The sequence below is a fragment of the Trachemys scripta genome, chromosome 6 (genome assembly GCF_013100865.1).
Source record: "Trachemys scripta elegans isolate TJP31775 chromosome 6, CAS_Tse_1.0, whole genome shotgun sequence".
Taxonomy (NCBI): Eukaryota; Metazoa; Chordata; order Testudines; family Emydidae; genus Trachemys; species Trachemys scripta.
Genome location: NC_048303.1, coordinates 128,349,669 through 128,374,532, shown reverse-complemented (window position 1 = coordinate 128,374,532; position 24,864 = coordinate 128,349,669). Strand labels below are relative to the sequence as shown.

General features: G+C 48.5%; 1 protein-coding gene across 2 annotated transcripts in view; it reads left to right on the top strand.

Moving 5' to 3' along the window:
* The window catches only part of CORO2A (coronin 2A), a 98,164-nt gene that overhangs the window by 39,594 nt on the left and 33,706 nt on the right, over positions 1-24,864 (top strand). Inside the window, exons 1-3 of one of the 2 annotated variants that reach the window (XM_034774692.1) lie at positions 8,934-9,217; positions 19,026-19,226; positions 22,671-22,787. In XM_034774692.1, coding sequence (XP_034630583.1) covers positions 9,215-9,217; positions 19,026-19,226; positions 22,671-22,787 — 321 coding nt within the window. In that variant the 5' untranslated portion in view covers positions 8,934-9,214. Of the gene's footprint in view, positions 1-8,933; positions 9,218-19,025; positions 19,227-22,670; positions 22,788-24,864 lie in introns of those variants that run through there. The other variant, XM_034774693.1, reaches the window with a different exon arrangement.

Below are 24,864 nucleotides of genomic sequence, written 5' to 3'. Positions count from 1 at the left end.
ATATCATTGTCCTGATTGAGTGAATGATGTGCTCTGCATACATCTGAGCCTCGGTTCTATGTTATATGGACCAGAATCTGTGATGAAAAGTTCATAAAATAGTCTAGGTTTGAGATTTACAAACGAGTGTGGGGAGTAAGATACAGCTCTTCCATGCATTTCTATGAAAGATGCATGTCTATCTCCTCTAAACTGCCTTGAAAATCCCTCTTAATCCCAGGGTCCATACTTACCCCACTGTGTACCACACATTGCCAGGTATCTTGGGAAAACTGTAATCCTGGCCCTTAAGCTTTGCCCTTGTGGGAGAAAAGACATTTCAGAAGAAATTTAAAAAGATTTTTAGAAGTTATTTTTATTGCAGAAATTTCCTGCTTCAGCTGAGTAAGACTTTAAATCAAAGTCATTCCAATCAGGAAGCCTGTGCTCACATTTCTTAATATCCTGGCCAAGTTGTGCCCTCACACCCATCTTATTAGTGGGCTGTGTTGGTGTCGTGAAGTACAGAGCTTGCCCACTCTTTGCCTCACGGTCCTTTTGTTGGGCAACTGTTACGCATGACCTAGAGCTTGCAGAGACTTTTCTCATGCCTGGATCTTTCTGGCCATGTCTGCATGGGCCCGGGAAGTGATGCTAGTGGAAGCCATATGCTTATAGTAGTGCCTTTCAGGTGAAGTTTGCTTGAACGTGATTTTTGCTAGCAAAGTGCTAACACGCTTTCCCTACCAGTATAGAGAAGGGGTTTGCCCCAGTGACCTGTTGTCAGTGCTACACGCGACCATGAAGAGCTAAAGCCATCCTTTGGTCCTAGTTCAGTAGGACAGGGAGCAGAGCCCTGGAGAAGGTGAGAAAGTGCCCCACACTGCTTTGTATCGATCCTTCTGGACATTTCAGCAGCCACACTGTTTAATGCTGCAGTGAGCTAGCCACATGCAGTTCTCCTTGACAGGAGGGAGTGTCCATCCACAGCTTCTTTACAATGGAGACACTGAAATCAAGAGTTGGGACATGCACAAAGAATCAACCCTCTGTGCCAACAGACAGCTATCAGACTCCCCGGACATGTTTCTTCTTGCTCCAGAAGGAAACTGACTGTAGGGAACAGAAGAGAAATAGTGGAGAGATAACAATATGAGATGAGTGTTTCAGGCCAGGAGGGTGACTCCTCACAGATTCACATATGTCATGAGACTTCTGGCATGTGTGGCTAGCTCGCAGGCAGAAAACCATCCACCAGGGACTTTTAATGATATTTTAATTTAAAAATAAAAAAGTCCTTTCTGTTTTCCTGCATCTCCGATCGTGTTTGGCACAGCAATCCACTCCCTTATCCCTTTCTCTGCAGCCTGTGCCCAAGCCAGCATGTCGGTGGGGTGTGGCTGGCTGGGGCTCAAGAGTCATGTGATTTTTCTTTTTTTTTTAAAAAGAAAACCCATGCAAAAGCATTTGTTTGGCAAGGAGAACTGTGCGTTATTCTGGAGGGTTGTTTCGCAGGAGCACCTGAGCCTTGCACACTTACAGAAAGAGACAGTCCTCGTCCCAAAGAGCTCACACGCTACACAGACACAACATTGGATCATTGGCCCCAGTTCAGAGTTGGGGAGCTGAGGCCCAGAAAGATGACAACCCCCGTTCAGAAGAGTTGATAAGCCTGAAAAGGCGAGTAAGCCTGTTAGCGAAGCCTAAAGCTGTAATGGTCCCTTCTGGGCATTAGAGAATTAATGAAATCTTCCCCTTCTGCTAATTCTGGTAGGTGTGTTAGTTGTACTGGTGCTGCAGCCTCCTCTGGTAGGTTTTTAGGACAGGGGAAAGATTCAAGCAGAAGCCTGCTTGGCACAGAGGGAATACAGTGCATTGTGAACAGCTGGGCTAAATGGTTTGCTCTTGGCATTTAATGCATAAAAACTACATCTGATTTATTCAGACTCTGGGGAAAAGGCTGGGTCAAGTGCTGCTTCTGCAGTTCCTGGTTTTCTGCTCAGCTGATTCCATTAGCGGGGAGCACCCCACTCTGCCATACTCCTGTAATAGAAAGCAAATGCTGCCCTGAGGTCAGACACTGGATTTTATTTAAGATGGGTTGTTCTGCACATGGTGACCTTTCCCCTTGGGCAGAACCTGGCTTTGAATGAAGCATGTAGGAAAGGCTTGAAATGATTGAGGTCTAATAGTCCTTGACATAGGGATCATGCAGATTTCTCTTGGTTTGTAGCACTTGTGCGAGCACACATGCTGCTGCAGGTTCAGATCAGTAAGGCTCTTGTGCGTGTTGTCACAGAAAAGCAAAGAGGCAGATGCTCACTTCAGAGCCCCAACCTGACGTGGGGAGTTACACAAAGCGCTCGTTCCCCTGGCCAAGAGCTGCCCATTTCCTGTGCAAGACCCGCTGCCAGCAAAAGGACACATCACACCACTGAGAACAGGCTCACAGGCAGTGCCTTTCACTATGTCAGCCACTGATGGGTTGCCATGCTGCCCTTTCCTTTCAGTCAGCCACAGCACCCGGTTATAATGTGGGCTGAGGAGACTCTCTGGGCATGTGGGGAGGCGGGGACAGAGGATCTGACTGTCCTGGGACAGATGGATGCACAATTGGAAATGTCTGTGAGGTGTTTGTCAATTAAAAACCCCCCTTTCTTGCATTTGAACAGCTATCTGACAGTGTTCCTGAGCAGAGAAGCAAGGCTTAAAGGCAGTGTGTGAGATACAGGCTAATGAAGATACAGGCTTCTTTCTTTTGCTATTGTTTTGTACTCTCTCATACTCTGGAACCTTTATTTCTGTCTGGCTGCAGAGGCCTGTAGCTTCAAAAGGTCTGATTATTCCATAATCTTTTAGTCAACAGCAAATCCTGGATATGCAGGGCTTGTCTAGGTGGAGACTTAACGAGTGGCAAGGCAGGATGCGCATCTAGAGCCCCCCAGCCGGTTGAGCGCTACATGGCTGTGTGAACCCTGCTACCTCACACTAGAAGTTCCTGAGTGCACTTTGACAGGCTGCGAAACAGCAAGAAGTCAAAGTGCACAAGGGAACTTTTAATGCATGACAGCCTGGTCCAGCCAGGAGAGAGCTCTCCCGCCGACAAAAAACTTCCACCCCCAATGAGCGGTGGTAGCTTTGTTGGCAGGAGAGCTCTCCTGCCAACAAAGTGCCGTTCACACTGGTGCTTTTCGTTGGCAAAACTTTTGTCATTCCAGGTGTGTGTGTGCGTGTTTTTCACGTCCCTGAACGACAAAAGTTTTACTGACGGAAGTCCAGGGTAGACAAAGCCTTAGTGCACAGCAGGATGGGGCCCCGTAGAGTCACAGCCCTGCTTGCCACACACTAAGTCTCCACATAGACAAGCCCTGAAGTTCTCCCCACCTCTCAGCAGCCCTTGTTCAGCCCTTACAGGAAGCCTAGGAGGCGACTGGAAAACAAGAATTCCATTGCGTGACAATTTTTGAAGTTTTGACATTTGTTTTGCATTGGAACAATATGCTGCACATATCTGTGATTAGCAGTATTAACAAAAAGAACAGGAGTACTTGTGGCACCTTAGAGACTAACAAATTTATTAGAGCATAAGCTTTCGTGGGCTACAGCCCACTTCTTCGGATGCATATAGAGTGGAATAAATATTGAGGAAATATATATACACACATACAGAGAGCATAAACAGGTGGGAGTTGTCTTACCAACTCTGAGAGGCCAATTAAGTAAGAGAAAAAAAACTTTTGAAGTGATAATCAAGATAGCCCAGTACAGACAGTTTGATAAGAAGTGCGAGAATACTTACAAGGGGAGATAGATTCAATGTTTGTAATGGCTCAGCCATTCCCAGTCCTTATTCAATCCTGAGTTGATTGTATCTAGTTTGCATATCAATTCCAGCTCAGCAGTGTCTCATTGGAGTCTGTTTTTGAAGTTTTTCTGTTGTAAGATAGCCACCTGCAGGTCTGTCATTGAATGGCCAGACAGGTTAAAGTGTTCTCCCACTGGTTTTTGAGTATTATGATTCCTGATGTCAGATTTGTGTCCATTAATTCTTTTGCGTAGAGACTGTCCGGTTTGGCCAATGTACATGGCAGAGGGGCGTTGCTGGCACATGATGGCATATATCACATTGGTAGATGTGCAGGTGAACGAGCCCCTGATGGTATGGCTGATGTGATTAGGTCCTATGATGATGTCACTTGAATAGATATGTGGACAGAGTTGGCATCGGGCTTTGTTACAAGGATAGGTTCCTGGGTCAGTGGTTTTGTTCAGTGATGTGTGGTTGCTGGTGAGAATTTGCTTTAGGTTGGGGAGTTGTCTGTAAGCGAGGACAGGTCTGTCTCCCAAGATCTGTGAGAGTAAAGGATCATCTTTCAGGATAGGTTGTAGATCTCTGATGATGCGCTGGAGAGGTTTTAGTTGGGGGCTGAAGGTGACAGCTAGTGGTGTTCTGTCAATCAAAAACAGATTGACAGAGCCAGACGAGTACCCAGAAGTCACCTCCTACAAGACAGGCCCAACAAAGAAAATAACAGAATCACATCAGCCATACCATCAGGGGCTCCTGAAGGCACAGCAGAGAGCAGGAAGTGTACATTAAAATTACTCAGATGAAACTGACAAACCCTCCCACCTTTTTCTTTCCAGTTAATCCGTTAGGCTATTCTGACAGATGCTATTCCAAGGAACGCCCTGTAGTGCTGAAGAGGAAGTGCTTTGTCCCACTACTGCTAACACATGTGAGTCACTGGAACTACTCACCTGCAGGCAGTGAGTTACCTGTTTGCAGCAGTGTTTGCTTGGTCAGGGCCTTAGCCTAGTAAGTTGGATATTGCTGCAATGTGCAAAGTCAGACTAGATGATCATGGTGGTCCCTTCTGGCCGGAAAGTCTCTGAGTCTATGCTGCACTAGCCAGTTTACAGGAGGAGACGTGAAAGGGAAACTCACATACCTTCCTAACGAGGCCAGCAACTGTTTGCACCAAGGCTGTTGACCCATGTACCCTCCGGCTATTGCAGCTGTTCTCATCACAATAGGTTTCCGCTCGCAGAGTATCATCCTATGCAATATGACATGATCTGCATGGAGGGGGAGCAGATTCCAAGGGTTTGTCAATTTGTTAGATGATGTAGTCCTTCCGGATGGGTAAATAGCAGGAGACTGCTGCTCTAGGCAACATGTGTAATAGTGATCCTGGAGAAGTGTGATCCCTCTTCAAATCATGGTCCGATTACACACCCATCTAGCTGAATGCCCTTGTAGGGTGAGGGCCTCCCTGGTATAGTTCCATGGCAGCCAATGAAGTTCTCCTAGGGAGGAATTGGACCCTTTGCCTCCTATTCTCCCACTGGGTTCGTAACGTTCTTCTAACAGGTAAATTTGCAGAGGTGCAGTTTGGGTCCTGACAAGCTTCTCCAACGGTGGGTGCTACCTCAGTTCTAGCTTCATCTGCTGAGTCTGCAGAGTGGGGTTGGAATTCGCAGGAGAGCTTGAAGCCAGCCCCTTCTTGGTCTAGCTGGAAATACAATGAGAAAGCGTTTCCTCCTGGCATTTTGGCACTCCTGTTTCTGTAGCGCGCCTACCCAGCACGCTGCCCCAATTCCACTCCCGGGGCAACTAATGCAGCCTTTTAACTTACTGAACATGGAGGGGAAGAAAGATCTCATTATTACTGCCTGAGCCAGTACATTGCTGGCTTCCCTGCCACGAATCCTCCCCGAGCCCTTGAACAGGCAGCTCCCACATGCTGGATGGATCTCTGAGCCCTGGGCCACATACAGGCTGTCAGCTAGTTTTCACTGTAAAAAACCTTGATGGAAAATCTGCAAGGGTGGGGATAGGGTCCTACCAGCCATTCTGACTTGCTTTCTCCTGAGAGCCCTAGGGACAAGGGAAAATCACTCTTGCCCTCGAGCTGCTAATGCCCAGTGAGAGTTCTGTTTGCATGCAATAAGTGCCTTCTAGCAGAACTTGCTGCTCTGTGCTCATTCTAGAGCACTGTCAGCGTCATTGTCTGGCTCACTCTACCCGGGAGCCAGTTACCCTTGGAAAGTAAATCTCAACTATGCAGGTTTGAGTGGGACTGGAGCCTTCATATCTCAGCTAAGTAAATTTCCTTGGGGAGGGCCAGGGGTGAAAGTAACTTACAGGACTTACCGGTACTGCCGGAGTCCTGGGGGGCGTGGCCTCGACCCGAAGAGGCAGGGCCTCTCAAGATTTAAAGGCCCGGGGCACCGGTTGTGACTGGGAGCCCCAGGGCCTTTAAATCAACCCAGGGCGCCCAGCTGCAGAGATGGCTGGGAGCCCCCGGGGCTCAGGGGCAAATTAAAGGGCCTGGGGCTCTGGCCGCCACGGAGCTCCAGGACCTTTAACTCCCCACCGCAGCTCCGGTCGCCGGAGCTGCAGGCAGGATTTAAAGGGCTCTGGGCTCCCCGCAGCTGCGGGAGCTCCGAGCCCTTTAAATCCCGGCCCCAGCCCGGCCACCGGAGCTGCGGTGGGGAGTTAAAGGGCTGAGCCCTGCCGCGGAAGCCGGTGTGGTCCGGCACAGCATACTAGCTCTTGACGGTACGCCGGACCGGACCGGCTTACTTTCACCTCTGGTTGGGACCCCCAGGGGACTAATTTATAAAGCTTTGGACTCCCAGGGCATCAGTTTAACTTCATGTTAAGTCGTGCCCTCTGGTGGAGGAGTTGTGAAATGAGTGAGTTTGTGGGTGGTCTCAGCCCAGCTTGTAACAGAGAGGTGCCCTCACCGCAAAAAGCACCTTTCCAGCTGTAGCTAACTATTGATTTTGGGGGCCTGCCTCTTCTCCCCCACCAGGGCAGGAGGAATGTGCTTTACCTGAGGGCAACGGGGTTCCCATCAATAGCTTTGAAGGATAAAAGTATTTTACGAGTATATGACTAAGGTGATCCATTCCCTTGCTCTGCAGACTGCCCTGCTGTTGTTTTGCTCCTGGATCTCCTGGCAGGCTACTTTATTATATGTGGGATGTAGCTGAAACTTTGGATTTGGACTAAAGCATTCAAAAGTCATGAGTCAGGCCACCAAAATCACGAGATTGGCCTAAAAACTGTAAGCTTTTTTTAAGCAAGATTGGATTTGGGGTTCTTTTTTTATCTTTTGATTTCTAAGCCATTAGGTTGCACTTACATCATCTTTTCAAGTTTTCACCACAAACACAATGGCTAGAAATGGACTTTTCTTTAATGGAAGCCTAGAGTCTCATTATATCACTTGACTCCATGAGCTGGGGCTTTATGGGAAATACCAAATATCTCAAGAGTTGGCAACACTGGGTTTTGCTATGCTGTATTTTTTTACCTCCCCAAGTTTTTTGTATCCTAGTTCTCCTGACTGGTTCCAGTGTATTGTTTCGGAGCCCCCTCCCTTGCGAGCCCCGTTTCACTGGCTGACTGGAAAGCCATGTTACAGCTTCTCTTCTCTGCTTTTCAACCTACTAAGGACTCTGCCTTGGGGAGCCTGTCACGTAAAATGTTCCAAACTTGCACTGTGCAAAGAGTTGCTTTGAAGCCGTAAAAAATAACACCCCCCACACCATTTCTTTCTGATGAAGTCGCTGTATTCTGCGGGACAACTGAGTCAATCACAGGGATGTTGCCCTGAATGATGTTGATATTAGTAAAGTGCTTTATGGATTAGAAGTACAATCTGTGTGCTAACCCTTATTTAATAAGGACAAACAAGGAAAGCCTTCCTCAGTAACAGGCATTTACCTAGCTTCCATTGAAATATAGGCACTCCTATTCCCTAGCTGATGTTTTGACCAAGTCCTGGTTGAATAACCAGATGTTGAATAACCAGGTGCTAAGATGGTGGGCCGCAAAGGTGCCTGAAGCCCTTGAGATAGGCAGGGCTGGCTTTAGGATTTTTGCCGCCCCAAGCAAAAAAAATTTTTGGCCGCCCCCCCTTTTTTCGTGAACCCCTTCCCCAAATCCCCAGCCCCACCTCCTCCCCTGGGTGTGCCGCATTTCTCCTCCCCCCCCCATTGCTTCCTGTGGGCCCCCTGCAACCTCCCGCCCTAGCTCACTTCTGCTCTGCCTGCTCCCCCGGGCGCGCCGTCGCTCCGCTTCTTCCCCCCCCCCAGGCGAGGGAGGGGAGAGAAGCAAAGCAGCGGTGCATTCAGGGGAGCAGGCGGAGCGGAGATGAGCTAGGGTGGGGGGGGGCTCAGGAAGTAACGGGGGGTAGAGGAACCGCTCCCCGCTCCAGCTCACCTCTGCTCCACCACCGCCGCCTCCCCCAAGTGCCCGCCTCTCGGCTTCTCCCTCCCTCCTTCCCAGCCTTGTTGTGCGAAACAGCTATTTCCTGCCCGGCAAGCCTGGGGGGGGGAGAAGCGGAGCGGCGGCGGCACATTCAGGGGAGCAGGCGGAGCGGAGGCAAGCTGGGGCAGTGAGCTGGGGCGGCGGGGGCACTTTTCCCCCATGCCCCAGAGTCGGCGCCTATGATGGCCGGCGCCAGAATGCTGCCCCTAGAAATGTGCTGCCCCAAGCACCTGCTTGTTTTGCTGGTGCCTCAAGCCGGCCCTGGAGGCAGGACAGCAGGGTGCAGCAGCAACACTTCACAGGCTTCTGTATGATGACTCCTTTCACCATAATCCGCCGTGTGTTCCCCCTCCAACAGAGAGGTGGGGGGGAAGCTTTTCCATGCCCGCATGCAAATGAAAGGAGTGTGGGAGGGAAATATCCTCTTGAAGCTTCTGTTGCATTACTCCTGTGCCATGCTGCACTGCAAAGGAAACAGGCTTATTCTGCTCTAGGGAACCACCAGTGTAAATCTTTAGCAGCAGTCTGTGGGAGTAGCAACCCCTGACACTATACGTGATCAACTGCTGTGAGGCTGGTTAGTCACAGAAGAAGCAGGCAGCCGATCCCTGAGGCCAGAGGGAAAGAGGCCAGCGTTGACAGCACAGCCTGGTTACCTGACTAGCAGGGAGGGAAGGCGCTAGGCCACGCCCTCCCAGCCAGCATGTCAGGTTCCCCTTTCACTCTTGGCTTGCACACAGACACACACACACACACATGCAGGCTGATACACACCACAGACACACAAGCAGTGCGCTGTCAGGATGGCTCACTGAGCTCCTTGCTTTTAGATTGTGTTTTTTTATTTAGCCCATTATATTATTACCTTCCAGAGATGGACAGAAGGTAAAAGCCAATAAGATCCATAAACACTTCCTCCTTGTCCTTCCAGCCGGTCACACCTCAAAGGAGATGGTAAGTGGTTGCATGCTAAACAGGCTGTGTTGTAACATGTGCAGTACAGCCCTTGGTTGATTGGTTTTTGCCAGAAGCGTGTGAGAGCAGCCTGTAGGGAATGGTTTCCATTCCCAAGCAGAAGCGAACCGGTAGGGAAAGACTGCTCCACGCACCCACCCAGGGAGACGTGTGCCTGGGCAGTGTGCGACAAGCCCTGGCAGCCCACTCTGGAAGGCAGTAGTGTGTTTGACGTGTCTGGGACTGCACTGGACTGGGGTACTGGTCCAGATTGTGCCTGGCCTAGAGCAATTGACTCTCTTATCTCAGTGCTTATTGCAGGAGGGGGAGCAGGTGTGTAGCTCTTAAATTGGCAGAACTGGAGGCATTTCTGGTGTGGTTTCATTCTCTCTCTTTCTGGGACGCTGAGTTTCAGTTGGCATCACAACTAAGAGGGATTGTTTTCTTGGTTGCTGCACTATCTTGGAAAGGACTTGCTGCCAGAATCTGATTACACCCATTTCAGAAATCCCCTCCACAGCGGATCCTCACCGATTCACACCCTAGTTTATCTACAGGTGTGTTTTTACACAGCTTGTGTTAAACTGGTGTGAACCCCCATATGGATTCTTTCAAATGGGTTTAACCCTGGCTAATTACAGGGTGACTGTTACAGATTCATTCCCAGTCACACTGGTGTAAGATACGAAATACATGAAGCTAAACCCAGTAAGCAGACTGTAATGTATTTGCATGTCCGCACAGCAGTCTGCACCATTTTAATGAATTGCTTTAAAACCTGGTTTAAGTTATACCAGTGCCACTTCTGCATGGAGCCTAGCCCTAGGCATGGTCATTGCTGCTGGTTTCGGCTCCTTGCTCTGCCTGCCAGCCGCTCTCAGTGAACTCCGCCCACTTGCAGAGCTCACTCTCCCATTGCTTGCTGTGTGCGTGTAACAAACAGGAGACAAAAATAGGGCTGTCAACTTTCTAATTGCACAAAACCGAACACTCTAGCCCTGCCCCTGCCCCTTCCCCGAGGCCCTGCCCCCGCTCACTATCTTCCCCCTGCCTCCATGGCTCGCTCTTCCCCACCCTCACTCACTTTCCCTGGGCTAGGGTAGGGAGTTGGGGTGCCGGAGGGGGTGAGGGCTCTGGCTGGGGATGCAGGCTCTGGGTTGGGGCTGGGGATGAGGGGTTTGGAGTGCAGGAGGGAGCTCCAGGCTGGGGAGTGGGACCGAGGGATTTGGAAGGTAGGAGGGGGCTGCAGGTTGAGGCAGGAGGTTGGAGTGTGGGAGGGGGTATAGGCTCTGGGCTGGGGGTGCAGGCTCTGGGGTGAGGCCGGGGATGAGGGCTTTGGGGTACAAGAGGGGGCTCCAAGTTGGGGGGGGCTCAGGGCTGGGGCAGGGGGTTGGGGCTCAGGGTTGGGGTGCAGGCTTACCTCGGGTGGCTCCTGGTCAGCAGCGCAGCGGGGCTAAGACAGGCTCTCTGCCTGTCCTGACGCTGCATTGCACGCACCCTGGAAGCGGCCAGCAGGTCCAGTGCTAGTAGGTAGGGGGTGGGGGCAGGAGTGCAGTGCAGAGCCAGTGCTTGGAAAGGCAGCGCATGGAGACCCGTAGCCCCCTCCCCCCCCCCAGTATCATTAGCTTGATAAAAAGAACAGGAGTACTTGTGGCACCTTAGAGACTAACAAATTTAAGGTGCCACAAGTACTCCTGTTCTTCTTTTTGCGGATACAGACTAACACGGCTGTTACTCTGAAACCTGTCATTAGCTTGATAGTTAGTAGTTAGTGTGTTTGGACACCTTCACACTTGGTTGGTGAGGCTTGTCTGCTCCCCAGTGCTGGGGCATGCCTTGGTCACTGGGCTTCAAGCCCTGTACTTCCTGCAGCAGGTCGATGCATCCGACGAAGTGGGCATTGACCAACGAAAACTTATGCTCCAATACATCTGTTAGTCTTAAAGGTGCCACAGGACCCTCTGTTGCTTTTTACAGATCCAGATTAACACAGCTACCCCTCTGATACTTAACTGACAATGGACTTTCGGAGACACCAATTTTGGTAAGCTCAGAGAGCTGATAGATAAGGTCCCATGGGAATCAAGACTGAGAGGAAAAACAACTGAGGAGAGTTGGCAGTTTTTCAAAGGGACACTATTAAGGGCTCAAAAGCATGCTATTCTGCTGGTTAGGAAAGATAGAAAATGTGGCAAAGACCACCTTGGCTTAACCACAAGATCTTGCATGATCTAAAAAATAAAAAGGAGTCATATAAAAAATGGAAACTAGGACAGATTACAAAGGATGAATACAGGCAAACAACACAGGAATGCAGGGGCAAGATTAGAAAGGCAAAGGCACAAAATAAGCTCAAACTAGCTACAGGAATAAAGGGAAACAAGACGACTTTTTATCAATACATTAGAAGACCAAAGACACAGGGTAGGCCCACTGCTCAGTGAAGAGGGAGAAACAGTAATGGGAAACTCAGAAATGGCAGAGATGCTTAATGACCTCTTTGTTTCGGTCTTCACCGAGAAGTCTGAAGGAATGCCTAACATAGTGAATGCTAATGGGAAGGTTTAGCAGATAAAATAAAAAAAGAACAAGTTAAAAATCACTTAGAAAAGTTAGATGCCTGCAAGTCACCAGGGCCTGATGAAATGCATCCTAGAATACTGAAGGAGCTAATAGAGGAGGTATCCGAGCCTCTAGCTATTATCTTTGGAAAATCATGGGAGACGGGAGAGATTCCAGAAGACTGGAAAAGGGCAAATACAGTGGCCATCTATAAAAAGGGAAATAAAAACAACCCAGGAAACTACAGACCATTTAGTTTAACTTCTGTGCCAGGGAAGATAATGGAGTAAGTAATTAAGGAAATCATCTGCAAACATGTGGAAGGTGGTAAGGTGATAGGGAACAGCCAGCATGGATTTGTAAAGAACAAATCATGTCAAACCAATGTGATAGCTTTCTTTGATAGGATAACACGTCTTGTGGATAAGGGAGAAGCGGTGGATGTGGTATACCTAGACTTTAGTAAGGCATTTGATACAGTCTTGCATGATATTCTTATCGATAACTAGGTAAATACAATTTAGATGAGGCTACTATAAGGTGGGTGCATAACTGGCTGGATAACCGTACTCAGAGAGTTGTTATTAATGGTTCCCAATCCTGCTGGAAAGGCATAACGAGTGGGGTTCCGCAGGGGTCTGTTTTGTGACTGGCTCTGTTCAATATCTTCATTAATGACTTAGATATTGGCATAGAAAGTACGCTTATTAAGTTTGCGGATGATACCAAACTGGGAGGGATTGCAACTACTTTGGAGAACAGGGTCATAATTCAAAATGATCTGGACAAATTGGAGAAATGGTCTGAGGTAAACAGGATGAAGTTTAATAAAGACAAATGCAAAGTGCTCCACTTAGGAAGGAAAAATCAGTTTCACACATACAGAATGGGAAGAGACTGTCTAGGAAGGAGTACGGCAGAAAGGAATCTAGGGGTTCTAGTGGACCACAAGCTAAATATGAGTCAACATTGTGATGCTGTTGCAAAAAAAGCAAACATGATTCTGGGATGTATTAACAGGTGTGTTGTGAGCAAGACACGAGAAATCGTTCTTCCGCTCTACTCTGCGCTGGTTAGACCTCAACTGGAGTATTGTATTCACTTCTGGGCACCACATTTCAAGAAAGATGTGAAGAAATTGGAGAGGGTCCAGAGAAGAGCAACAAGAATGATTAAAGGTCTTGAGAACGTGACCTATGAAGGAAGGCTGAAAGAATTGGGTTTGTTTAGTTTGAAAAAGAGAAGACTGAGAGGGGACATGATGATAGTTTTCAGGTATCTAAAAGGGTGTCATAAGGAGGAGGGAGAAAACTTGTTCACCTTAGCCTCTAAGGATAGAACAAGAAGCAGTGGGCTTAAACTGCAGCATTGGACATTAGGAAAAAGTTCCTAACTGTCAGGGTGGTTAAACACTGGAATAAATTGCCTAGGGAGGTTGTGGAATCTCCATTTCTGGAGATATTTAAGAGTAGGTTAGATAAATGTCTATCAGGGATGGTCTAGACAGTATTTGGTCCTGCCATGAGGGCAGGGGACTGGACTCGATGACCTCTTGAGGTCCCTTCCAGTCCTAGAATCTATGAATCAATCCACATCTGAGCTTTCCTGGGAACGTGATTTTGCACAGAACCACCAAAGGGGTTTCTGCCCATGAGAGAGAGTATAAAAGGCCCGGAAGCCTCTCCATTTTGTCTTCAGCTGGCTCAAGAGATGGCCTCTCCACCCCGAAGAGATGCCTGAAAGAAACTGGAACAAAGAACTGTAACTACGGGGGTGTGAGTGATTGCTGGACCCAGGCCATAAACCACAACGTTGGTCTGAAAAGGATTGGGCCCAGACTAGGAAGGAGTCTAGTCTGTGAAAGAAGCTAATTGGAACATCTCTGAGGCTGAGGTTTCATCTGTAATCAGTTTCTTACTGTATTAGGCTTAGACTTGCATGTTTTTCTTTTATTTTGCTTGGTAACTTACTTTGTTCTGTCTCTTATTCCTTTAGGGTTTAGGCTCCTGGAAAGACTGAATACTGGGTGCTGGGAAAGTCTCTGTTAACTCAGAAGCTCCTGGGCTGAGTGAATCTTAGTTTCTGTGAACTGCAGGGGGCATGGCCCAACCTCGTGGTCTGTGCTCTAGCCAACTGGTGTGTCTAGCTCAGCAAGAGGGGAGTGGAGGGAAGCCTTCTCTGGCAGGGGGGTTCTCAGTGATATCCCAGCACATCTAGTGACAGTCTTGAGGGAGTTTCTGTGACCCAACCTGTCACAGATATGTCTCTCTTATTATTGTCCAGCACATCTGCTGTGGGCACATGAGCATGTGTGATTGTTGGAGTGCTTGGCCTGCTGTTTGACATGTCAGTAATGAGCGTCACGAAGCTTAGAGGCTGAGGAGGGCTCCCCAGGTGACACTGGGCGCACACATGAGGTTTCAGAAGATTTGTAGACCGCTCCCTTCAAACATTGGTTGCGAACTTCTGTGCTGTTACACCTTCTTCTCTCAACATTCATCTCCCACTATCATGTGGCACTGCAGGTGAAAGGGATCGACAGCTCTGGAGACACTGGAGAGCCTGGCCATTGGGTACCTTCCTGAAAGGCCTGTTGTAGTCGACTGTAGCTTTAGAAGCACTTTCCTGCTGTTTGCTGTGTGGCAGGAGTAAAAGCGCTAGTGCTGATGGGGGCTTCTGAGAAGGGCTACTAGGAAAGTCTGTGACGGAGCCAGGGCTGGGATGGTCAATTCCAAGACCAGAAGAACCACTGTGATCATCTAGTCTGAGCTCCTGTAGCACACAGGCCAAAGACCTTCCCCCAAATAATTCCTAGAGCAGAGCTCTTAGAAAAATAGCCAGACTTGATTTAAAAATTGCCAGTGATAGAGAATCTCCCGTGACCCTTGGTAGATTGTTCCAGTGGTTAATTACCTTCACTGTCAGAAATTTATTCCTTATTTCCAGTCTGAATTGGTCTAGCTTCAATTTCCAACCATTGGTTCATGCCATCTCCAATATGGTGGGAGAGAGGCCGAGGGACTCACTACCTAGCCTGGCACACCGGTTTGCTTAGCCAGGTATTTATGTGGAATATTGTCTAGTGAGGGATTATTCCTGGTGAAAGTCCTGGGGGCTGGTGTCAAACTGGAGCAAGGAGACGGTGGCTTGGGTCCTGGGTTACTAATAACATTCTGGCAGTTTAAAACTGAATGCACCTTAAAACCCAGCCCTATTGAAGCCAATGGCAGAACTCCACTGGACTTCCGGGGAACAGGCTTCACCCTGAATTTACTTGTACACTTACGCTGATTGCATTCCACTCCCCTTGTGCAGGAAAGCTAGAGTGCCACTTTCACTTGGTGTTTGTGTTGTGCCACTTTCACCCTCTGGCCCTCAGGCATGAGAAAATGCTTTTGTGCAGCAGGAGGGTCTTTACACTGGACGTAGTTTGCACTATTCTCACACTTCCATGGGAAGAATAGCTTTGATGGGGGTGTCTAGTGCCTTTGAGCAGGGTTGGGTGTTACCATTCTTGGGTTGTATTCGCTACCTGAGATTTACTTGACTGCCTATTTTCAATTGGACAGGTCAGTCGCATGGTGTCTCGCTAGCCATGCACAGAACTGGGCCAATATCAATGAGCTATGGACTCTTATTCATCTTACTTGGTCACTGTTTGAAGTACTGTGCAATCCTCTAACAAACTGGTGCAGAATAGCTGCTGGCCTCACAAAGGAATGAATGTCTCTGTTCCTATTGGGTTTATTAATCTCTCTTTTCCCTTTTAGTGGTAAAACCCAATTTTCAGGCCTCCGTGAATGGAGGGTTCCCCAGCCTCTGTTCTAGGTGCTTGGGATCAGAGGGAGGGACATTCCCTTTGGCAATATAGTGAAATCTAATGAGAGAGGGAGACATTGCTGTGACCTTGCACGCCATATGATTTTATGAAAATATGCCAATGAGTGTGAATATAATGTAACTGGAATGTGCTTCATGCAAAAGGTCTCTTGTAAGGTATCATTACAAAGCTTATAATTTACTGAGTGTATTCATCCTATTTGTATAAATGTACCACTCTTGTATCTGAAACTATTAATATTAAATATAACTCTGAGGGCATATTGTAATTATGCAAAGTGTGGGCCATTAATGGTGGTTTGGAATCTTGATGGCTCCCATTAGGCAGGACAATTGACTGTAGATGGCTCTGTTTACTTGCAAGCCTTCCTGTGAGTCAGGCCAAGAAGAGTGAAGGCTTGAGGTCTCACAGGACATGTGACCATGTCACCTGGTACTGGAATCCATCTTAAACCTGGTGTTTTTCCATTTAGAAGGAGGGATGGGGACCCAGAGAGACAAAAGATTCCCGCCTTGTGTCAAAGCTATAAAAGGGGGCGGAACAGAACAAAGGGGGCTGCAGTCATGAGAAATCCCCTAGTTACCACTTGAGCTGGAACAAGGACTGTATCAGGGGAAAGTATTGGGCCCAGACTAGAAAGGAGTCTAGTCTGTGAAAGAAGCTTACTGGAACATCTCTGAGGGTGAGATTTACCTGCATTTAGTTTTCTACTGTATTAGGCTTAGACTTGCATGTGTTGTTTTATTTTGCTTGGTAACTTACTTTGTTCTGTCTGTTATTACCTGGAACCACTTAAATCCTACCTTTTATATTTAATAAAATCACTTTTTGCTTATTACAGAACTCAGAGTTAGTGACTAATACCTGTGCATATCTGTCTATCCATGTTATAGAGGGCAGACAATTTATGAGTTTACCCTGTATAAGCTTTATATAGAGTAGAACGGGTTTATTTGGGGTTTGAACCCATTGGGAACCGGGTATCTAGATGCTAGAGACAGGAGCACTTTCTAAGCTGTTTTCTGTTAAGTCTGCAGCTTTTGGGGGATGTGGTTCAGACCTGGGTCTGGCTCAACAAGACAGGGCACTGAAGTCCTAAGGTGGCAGGGAAAACGGGCTCAGAGGTAGTCTCAGCACATCAGGTGGCAGTCCCAAGGGGTGGGGGGGGGTCTCTGTGACCCACCCCGTCACAATTGCTTTCCCAGCATTATAGCAGGGAGATGTGCTGTGTAGTTCCAGGTGGTGCTGAGGTCAACCTGAGAACATCCTGTGGCCTGGGTGGGTGTCATTTGGATCCACCCATTGCAGGCCTCATGTATGGCTGGCAGCAGGGGGAGAGGCGGTAGGCAAGTCACTCCTAATCATAGAATCTCAGGGTTGGAAGGGACCTCAGGAGGTATCTAGTCCAACCCCCTGCTCAAAGCAGGACCAATTCACAACTAAATCATCCCAGCCAGGGCTTTGTCAAGCCTGACCTTAAAAACCTCTAAGGAAGGAGATTCTACCACCTCCCCTAGGTAACCCATTCCAGTGCTTCACCACTCTCCTAGTGAAAAAGTTTTTCCTAATATCCAACCTAAATCTTCCGCACTGCAACTTGAGACTATTACTCCTTGTTCTGTCATCTGGTACCACTGAGAACAGTCTAGATCCATCCTCTTTGGAACCCGCTTTCAGGTAGTTGAAAGCAGCTATCAGATCCCCCTCATTCTTTTCTTCTGCAGACTAAACAATCCCAGTTCCCTCAGCCTCTCCTCATAAGTCATGTGCGCCAGCCCCCTAATCATTTTTGTTGCCCTCCGCTGGACTCTTTCCAATTTTTCTACATCCTTCTTGTAGTGTGGGGCCCAAAACTGGACACAGTACTCCAGATGAGGCCTCACCAATGCTGAATAGAGGGGAATGATCACGTCCCTCGATCTGCTGGCAATGCCCCTACTAATACAGCCCAAAATGCTGTTAGCCTTCTTGGCAACAAGGACACACTGTTGACTCATATCTAGCTTCTCATCCACTGTAAACTCTAGGTCCTTTTCTGCAGAACTGCTGCCTAGCCACTCAGTCCCTAGTCTGTAGCAGTGCATGGGATTCTTCCATCCTAAGTGCAGGACTCTGCACTTGTCCTTGTTGAACCTCCATCAGATTTCTTTCGGCCCAATCCTCTGATTTGTCTAGGTCACTCTGTATCCTGTCCCTACCCTCTAGTGTATCTACCACTCCTCCCAGTTTAGTGTCATCTGCAAACTTGCTGAGGGTGCAGTCCACGCCATCCTCCAGATCGTTAATGAAGATATTGAACAAAACCGGCCCCAGGACCGACCCTTGGGGCACGCTGCTTGATACCGGCTGCCAACTAGACATGGAGCCGTTGATCACTACCCGTTGAGCCTGACAATATAGCCAGCTTTCTATCCACCTTAGTGTCCATTCATCCAGCCTATGCTTCTTTAACTTGCTGGTAAGAATACTGTGGGAGACCGTATCAAAAGCTTTGCTAAAGTCAAGGAATAACACGTCCACTGCTTTTCCCTCATCCACAGAGCCAATTATCTCATCATAACTAAGAAAGGAGTTGGCAGCGCATGGGTCCAGGATGGCCAGTTCATGCACTCTCTCAAGCCTGGGCTATACTTACAACTTAAACTGGCATTGCTCTGTCAGTCAAGTGTGAAAACCCCACACTTCCTAGTGATAGCCATGCCGACAGCCCCCCCAGTGTAGAGACAGCTAATCCGACAGAAGCGGGCTTCTGTTGACAGAGCTACTGTTGTTTGGGAAAGTGGTGTTCCTACACTGGCAGAACTCCTTCTGCAGGTGTACGCTACCTGGCTAACCCGGGAGAGGCAGTTTAGTGTGTGTGTGTGTGTGTGTGTGTGTGTGTGTGTGATAGGAGGAACACAACACCTGGCATCTCTTGCCCCTGCAAGGGCTCTCTGGTGGCCAGTCCCATCACGGGTGAGTATTGGAGTGATCTGGCTTCTTTCCAGAAGGAGAGACAACGCTGTGTCTGCTGAGCTGCTGGCAGTTTGATTTAGGGTGTGGCTGCACGGCTGGGCTTGGCTGACTGCACTGGTGGCCTTGGGAAGGGCTTCGGGGTGGGGCGAGATAAGATAAAGGGAGAAGGGCCCATGAGTGGTCTGAAAGGGGAAATGTGTGTGGGGTGGGAAAGAGGGGGGAAGTCACAAAATAGAGGAGAGGGAAATAGCTCCAGGGGCGTGTGTGCATTGCCCCCAGGCAGGACCCGGCGTTCTGGAGCCAGATGTGTACTGGGGCTGATTGCGCTGCAGGTGTAAGCAGGCATGAGTCAATAGGAGATGCAGGGCTGAATTTCAAACCCACGCTAATGTCCGATAGCAAGGGGATGGTCCCTGCCTCATCCTCTGTCTTGTGTTTTGACTGCTGCAGATGTCATGGCACCCTCAGTACCGGAGTTCCAAGTTCCGCCATGTGTACGGCAAGCCTGCTAGCAAGGAGAAGTGCTACGACTGCGTCCCCATCACCTGCAGTGTGCACGACAACCACTTCTGCGCTGTCAACCCCCACTTCATTGCTGTCGTGACAGAGTGTGCAGGCGGCGGGGCTTTCCTCGTGATACCCATCCATCAGGTGAGCACGGGCAGCAGGGCCCAGGGGGCATGGGCTGCCCCTTTTCCTGATCGCCCCTGCTGGAGTGCAAAGGTGGAGCAGCAGGGATCCCAGATGGTCGTGATGGCAATGGGAAGGCTTGGTTATTGCAGCTGCCTGTTTTTCAAAATGCGTGGTAGGGCCAGAGGCTCTCTGGGACAGGGACCATCTATTACATGTTTGTACAGCACCTAGCACAGTAAGGGTCTGCATTTTTATCCTGATGTTCATCACCATGGTGTCTGGGTGCCTTCCATGCCTCTGGGAGCAACTGCAAACCAATAATAAATAATAACCATCATTCGTAGAACGGGAGAGCACAAATAGCTCTGTAATTACATGGTTCTAGCTTTTGTTCACAGACAAGGAGCCTTTTCGGCCTTTGAACTAATCCCTGATTAAAGAATAGAGGAGATTCCGTGGTCATGCAGCGCACTATAGGCCCCTGATCCTCCAGAGCACTGAAGCAGATGCTTAGCTTTAAGCACATGATTTTAGTGGGACTATTCATGTTCTTAAAGCTAAACTCTTGTTTCCGAGTTTGCTGAATCAGGGTCTAGAGCAGGACACCAGAGAGGAGAGGATTATTTGACATTTATTTATTTAGATCCCACTTCAGGAGAGTTAAGCACATGCTTAAGAGCTGTCCTGCATTCCTCTATTGAACTTGCTTCAGACTTTAGCATGAGAAGAGAGGGCTCTTGGTGCCTGGACAGCACATCACAGCACCTGTGCAGGGGTGCCGGAACAGAGGGAGCCAAGGGGCCATGGCCCTCCCACTTTTGAAAGTGGATGGGCCTAGACTGTCCATTTTTTGCCACAGGCACAGCCCCCTGCCCCTCCTCTTCCCCTTGAGGCCCCACCCACCAGCCAGGCTGGAAGCTGGAGCCCAGTCCTGGTAAGAGCAGCCCAAGAAGCCATGGCAGCTCTGCGGAGCCGTTCACCCTCCCCAGGGCTGCCTGCTGATCTTTTACCCTGACCTAGCTCCGGCTTCCAGCCTGGCCAGGGGGTGGGGTCTTGGGGGCCGAAGAGCCGCAGCCGGGCCATGGTAAGAGCTGGTCAGGCAGCTGTGGGAAGCTGTAGACCCTCCAACTGTCCAGGGTGGAGAGCCTAAGGGGCGGAGACACGGGCCGGGGGCTGCTCTCGGGTGGTCCCCCGCCCATCGTGGACAGCAGTTTTAAAATAAATATAAGGAAGCACTTCATCACACAACACACAGTCAAGCTGTGGAACTCTTTGCCAGGGGATGTTGTGAAGGTCAAAAGTATAACTTGGTTCAAACAAGAACTAGATCAGTTCATGGAGGATAGGTCCATCAATGGCTATTAGCCAAGATGGTCTGGGATGCAAAACCATGCTCTGGGTGTCCCTAAACCTCTGACTGCCAGAAGCTGGAACTGGGGATGAATGACTTGATAAGTGCCCTGTTCTGTTCATTCCCTCTGCCATATTCCAGGGTGCAATCCAGACCAGCGAGGGGTTGTCACCACCTGCCTCACAGTGCTTTGCTGCTGTAGTTCCCAACCTGGGAAATGCATAAACTGCCAAACAGCATGCAGGTCACCCCCTGAGTCTCAGTGTATAGCTGCAGTCCTTGGTCCAGCAATTCTGACCTGAGCAGCTGGTCAGCAACACCCCAGCCATACTCTGGCTTCTAGCAGCCTTGGTTACCCACTTGCAGGGTGACGCCACCACATTCCTAGTCCCAGATTTTCCCCAATACGTGTGTTCTGAAGTGTCCAGCCCTTTGCTGGACAGTTCAGATATTAGAGGGCCATAGCTCCTGTAAGGGGTCAATATCCAACAGTTTGCGACTTTAACTGGAGTTACCCAAACAGCTCTGTTTAAACGCAGCACTGGATTAGTTTAGATTTAAAAAAATAAAACAAGTTTATTTAACTACAAAGAACTAGATCTTAATTGAATACAAGTATAAGGCATTAAAGTCAGGTTACAAGAGAAATAAAGATAAAATTCTTCCTAGTTACTAAAACTTAACAAACTAGACTTGGTTCAAGGTAAAATCCTTACCCCAGGTTCCCAGTAGCATTGCTGACCAAATTTTCAGGCCAGGCTCACTCCCAAAGTCCAAGGGCTGGTTCCTTTGTCGTGTTAGGTGAAAGGTAGAGAGGGATACGTTGGGGTGTTCTTGCCCCTCACTTTTACAGTCCAGTCCTCCTTTGAAGTGGATTCTCCCGAGGATTACCCTCAAAGCAAAGTTTATTCAAGAAGTGAGGAAGCAATGTGGAGTCTGGGAGTGAAGGTGGCTCCCTGTGTATGGTGAAAAGCAGATTTGCCTTGGATCCTGCCACTTCCCCCTCTTGCTGTCTCAAGGACTCTGCTTACTACTTGTATGTAAATGGAGGTAAATACACACTCCTTTGTTTAGGAGAGACCTGTGCTTTTACCTAGTCAGGGCTGGGTGGGTTTGAATATGTGCTAACATCATCATACAGAGGGAATTCATAACTTTACATATAATGTTGCTACATAAATGTACCATCCAATAATTGACTCACGTTGTTTTCAAATGATACCTCATGAGGTATATTTTATACAAAGATTTTTACAGCGGTGTGTATGGTGTGCGTACAGGAGTGCATTCGGTCATGCTCTCTGAAGATTCTGGCACTGGCCACTGTAGGAAGACAAGCTACTGGGCTAGATGGACCAGTGGTGTGACCCAGTATGGCCGTTCTTCTGTTCACTACTGACTCACTTTCCTGTTTTCCATTAGCAAGGGTTGGCACTGAGCTGTAGAGTCTTCCTGATGCCCTTTGTCTGCAGTCAAATCCATTCCAGTCAATTACAGCCCCCTTGTGATGAGAGCTAGGAATCGGGCTGCTCCTTACTCATTATTACCATCTGGGGCGTGGTCAGTGGCTTCAGGATGCTGCCCTATTCCTTGTCAGGACTCAGTCATCACAAGGCTTTTCTCCTGTAGGCACTCAGGGGGAGTGTGGCAAGGCAAAGACGAACAGCAGGTCTGTATCAATGCAGCTGTGCCGCTGTAGTACTTCTGGTGAAGATGCTCTAAGTTCTCCATCGGCTTAATAACTCCACCTCCGTGAGAGGCAGTAGCTATGTCAGCAGGAAAAGCTCTCCCGTCAACATAGCACTACCTACATGGGGGGGTTAAGGTCGGTATAACTACATCACTCAGGAGTGTGGATTTTTCACATCCCTGAGGGAAGTAGTTATACTGCAGTAAGTATGTCGTGTAGGCCTGGCCTGAGCTAAGGAGGACATGGCTTTAAGGGTGAGCATGGACCCATGTCCAGTAAACTGAGCACTGTGGATCTTGCTATGTGGAGTGCCAGAGAGCTTAGCTCAGGTCTTGTGGGGCCAGCCTGCATGGAGACCTCCTGCTGTTCTGTGGCCAAATGTAGCCTTTCTGCGCTAACAGAGACTTGCTGTTCTTTTCAGACAGGCAAGCTTGATCCTCACTACCCCAGGGTGTGCGGGCACAGAGGAAATGTCCTGGACATCAAGTGGAGCCCTTTTGATGACTTTGTAATCGCTTCCTGTTCTGAAGATGCCACTGTAAGTTTCCCGGCTCGCTCTGTGTCACTAATTTGCTAATGCTCTTAGTTGGGAAAGAAATACGAAGTACCGTGCAAGAGCCTCCGTGAGAGGGTCTCCTCTAACTGAACAGGGCTAACAAGTGTTGTTCTTCCACAAAGTCACTCCTCATTACACTCAAGCCCCTCGGTTTCAGTGGGGTTCCGCCTGAGCAAGTGCTAATGATCCAATTGTGAGACCTTGAACACATTTACATCTGAAAACAAACAAGGGGGGAAATCAGCTCCATGTCTGTGCAGAGCTCAGAACCTTGTGTTCCCACACAGATGTGGCCACACACATTCTGTGGCAGGAGGATGCTCTGCTGTAGATGCATTTGTGGTGTGGTCAACTCTTGAGGATTGTTCCTTCTCTCAGCTACTCTGTGGAATCACTCTGGATTAATGCAAGTAGAAGGGAGGTCAGAATCTGGCCCAAGCAAACACACAGGACTAGAGTCCATCCCCTGCTTATTCCCGTTGATTTGCACAGTATTCCACGAGGAGCCCTTTTTCTTTTTCACACAACACGTAATTAGCCTGTGGAACTCACTGTCCCAGGAAGATGTTGAAGCCAAGAATTTAGCAAGATTCAAAAGGGACTGGATGCTTATATGCAGAACAAGAATAGTCAAAGTTACAAGAGTTAATGCTAACACATATTTTGGAAGAGATATTAAACCTGCAGCGTTGGGGTTTAAACTACACTCTAACCATTAGGGATTAGGACTCCTCCTTCATGGTGGGGGTGCAAGTGTGATGTGGGGCGGTGGCACTTGTCTCTGAAATATCTGGGACTGACCACTGTCTGAGACAGGATACTAGCTGAGGTGGGCCTTGGGCTGGATTTACCCAGGCAATTCCTGTGCTTCTTAAACTAAACCCCTTTCAGAAATTATATTTGGTCCATGTTTTCAAATTGATGTGTTGAGGTTTTCTTTGAGCGATTAACATAACACACTCATTAAGGTTTTCCATATCCAGTGAACAATCCTGCACTTTCAATACAAATGACTTATTTTAGGAGGAAAACAAAACAAGAAGGAACAAAAGTAAAGTTTCCACAAGATGGCGCATGTGGGTGTAACAGGCACTACATACTACTGCCCCGGCCTCTGCGCATGGGCAGAGTTCTCAGATATGTAGAAGTAATTGTCCTGCCCTTGTCAGCACTGGTGAGGCCCCAGCAAGAGGAGAGCAACAAAAATGATAAAATGTTTTAAAAAACCTGGCATACGAGGAAAGGTTGAAAAATGTATATGTAGTCTTGAGAAAAGCTGACTGAGGGGGGACCTGATAATATTCTTCCAATATGTTAAGGGCTGTTATAAAGAAGACTGATCAATTGTTCTCCATGTCCACTGAAGATAGGACAAGAAGTAACAGGCTTAATCTGCAGCAAATGGAGATTTAGGTTAGCTATTAGGAAAAACTTTGTAATTCTAAGGGTAGTTAAGCTTTGGAACAGACTTCCAATGGAGGTTATGGAGTCCCCATCATTGGAAGCGTTTAAAAACAATTTGGACAGGGATGGTCTAGTTTTACTAGGTCCTGCCACAGCACAGGGGCTGGGACTAGATGATGTCTCAAGGTCCCATCAGCCCTACATTTCTATGAATGCGTGTGTTTTACACACACACACACACCCCCAAGACATGACATAGCTACATTGCTGCATGCACTACACGTCTGTGGAAACTAAAATAATTTCTCAATCTGGCTGAAATTGACTGAAGGACCAGGGAGAAAAGAGGCGTGAGAGAGACCCATGAACCTCATTTGTCCTGCCAAATACCACCCCCAAGACACAGAGCCAATGTTGCAGGTTGTGACATTCCCCTCTGGTGTTATCTGGACTGGTGATCTGCTAGGTCACTCCACTCCTTGACTCTGGGAGCCAGCCTGAACCTGCTCTGCTGTGAGAACCCCACTCCTGGGCTGGTCACGCACAGCCTCTGGCGTGTAAGCTGCTCCTTGGATTGTGCAACCGAATGACACTAGCTGCTATCTTCAATCGCAGACAACCCTAGGAACCTCCATCTTGCAGTGTCCAGTTATGC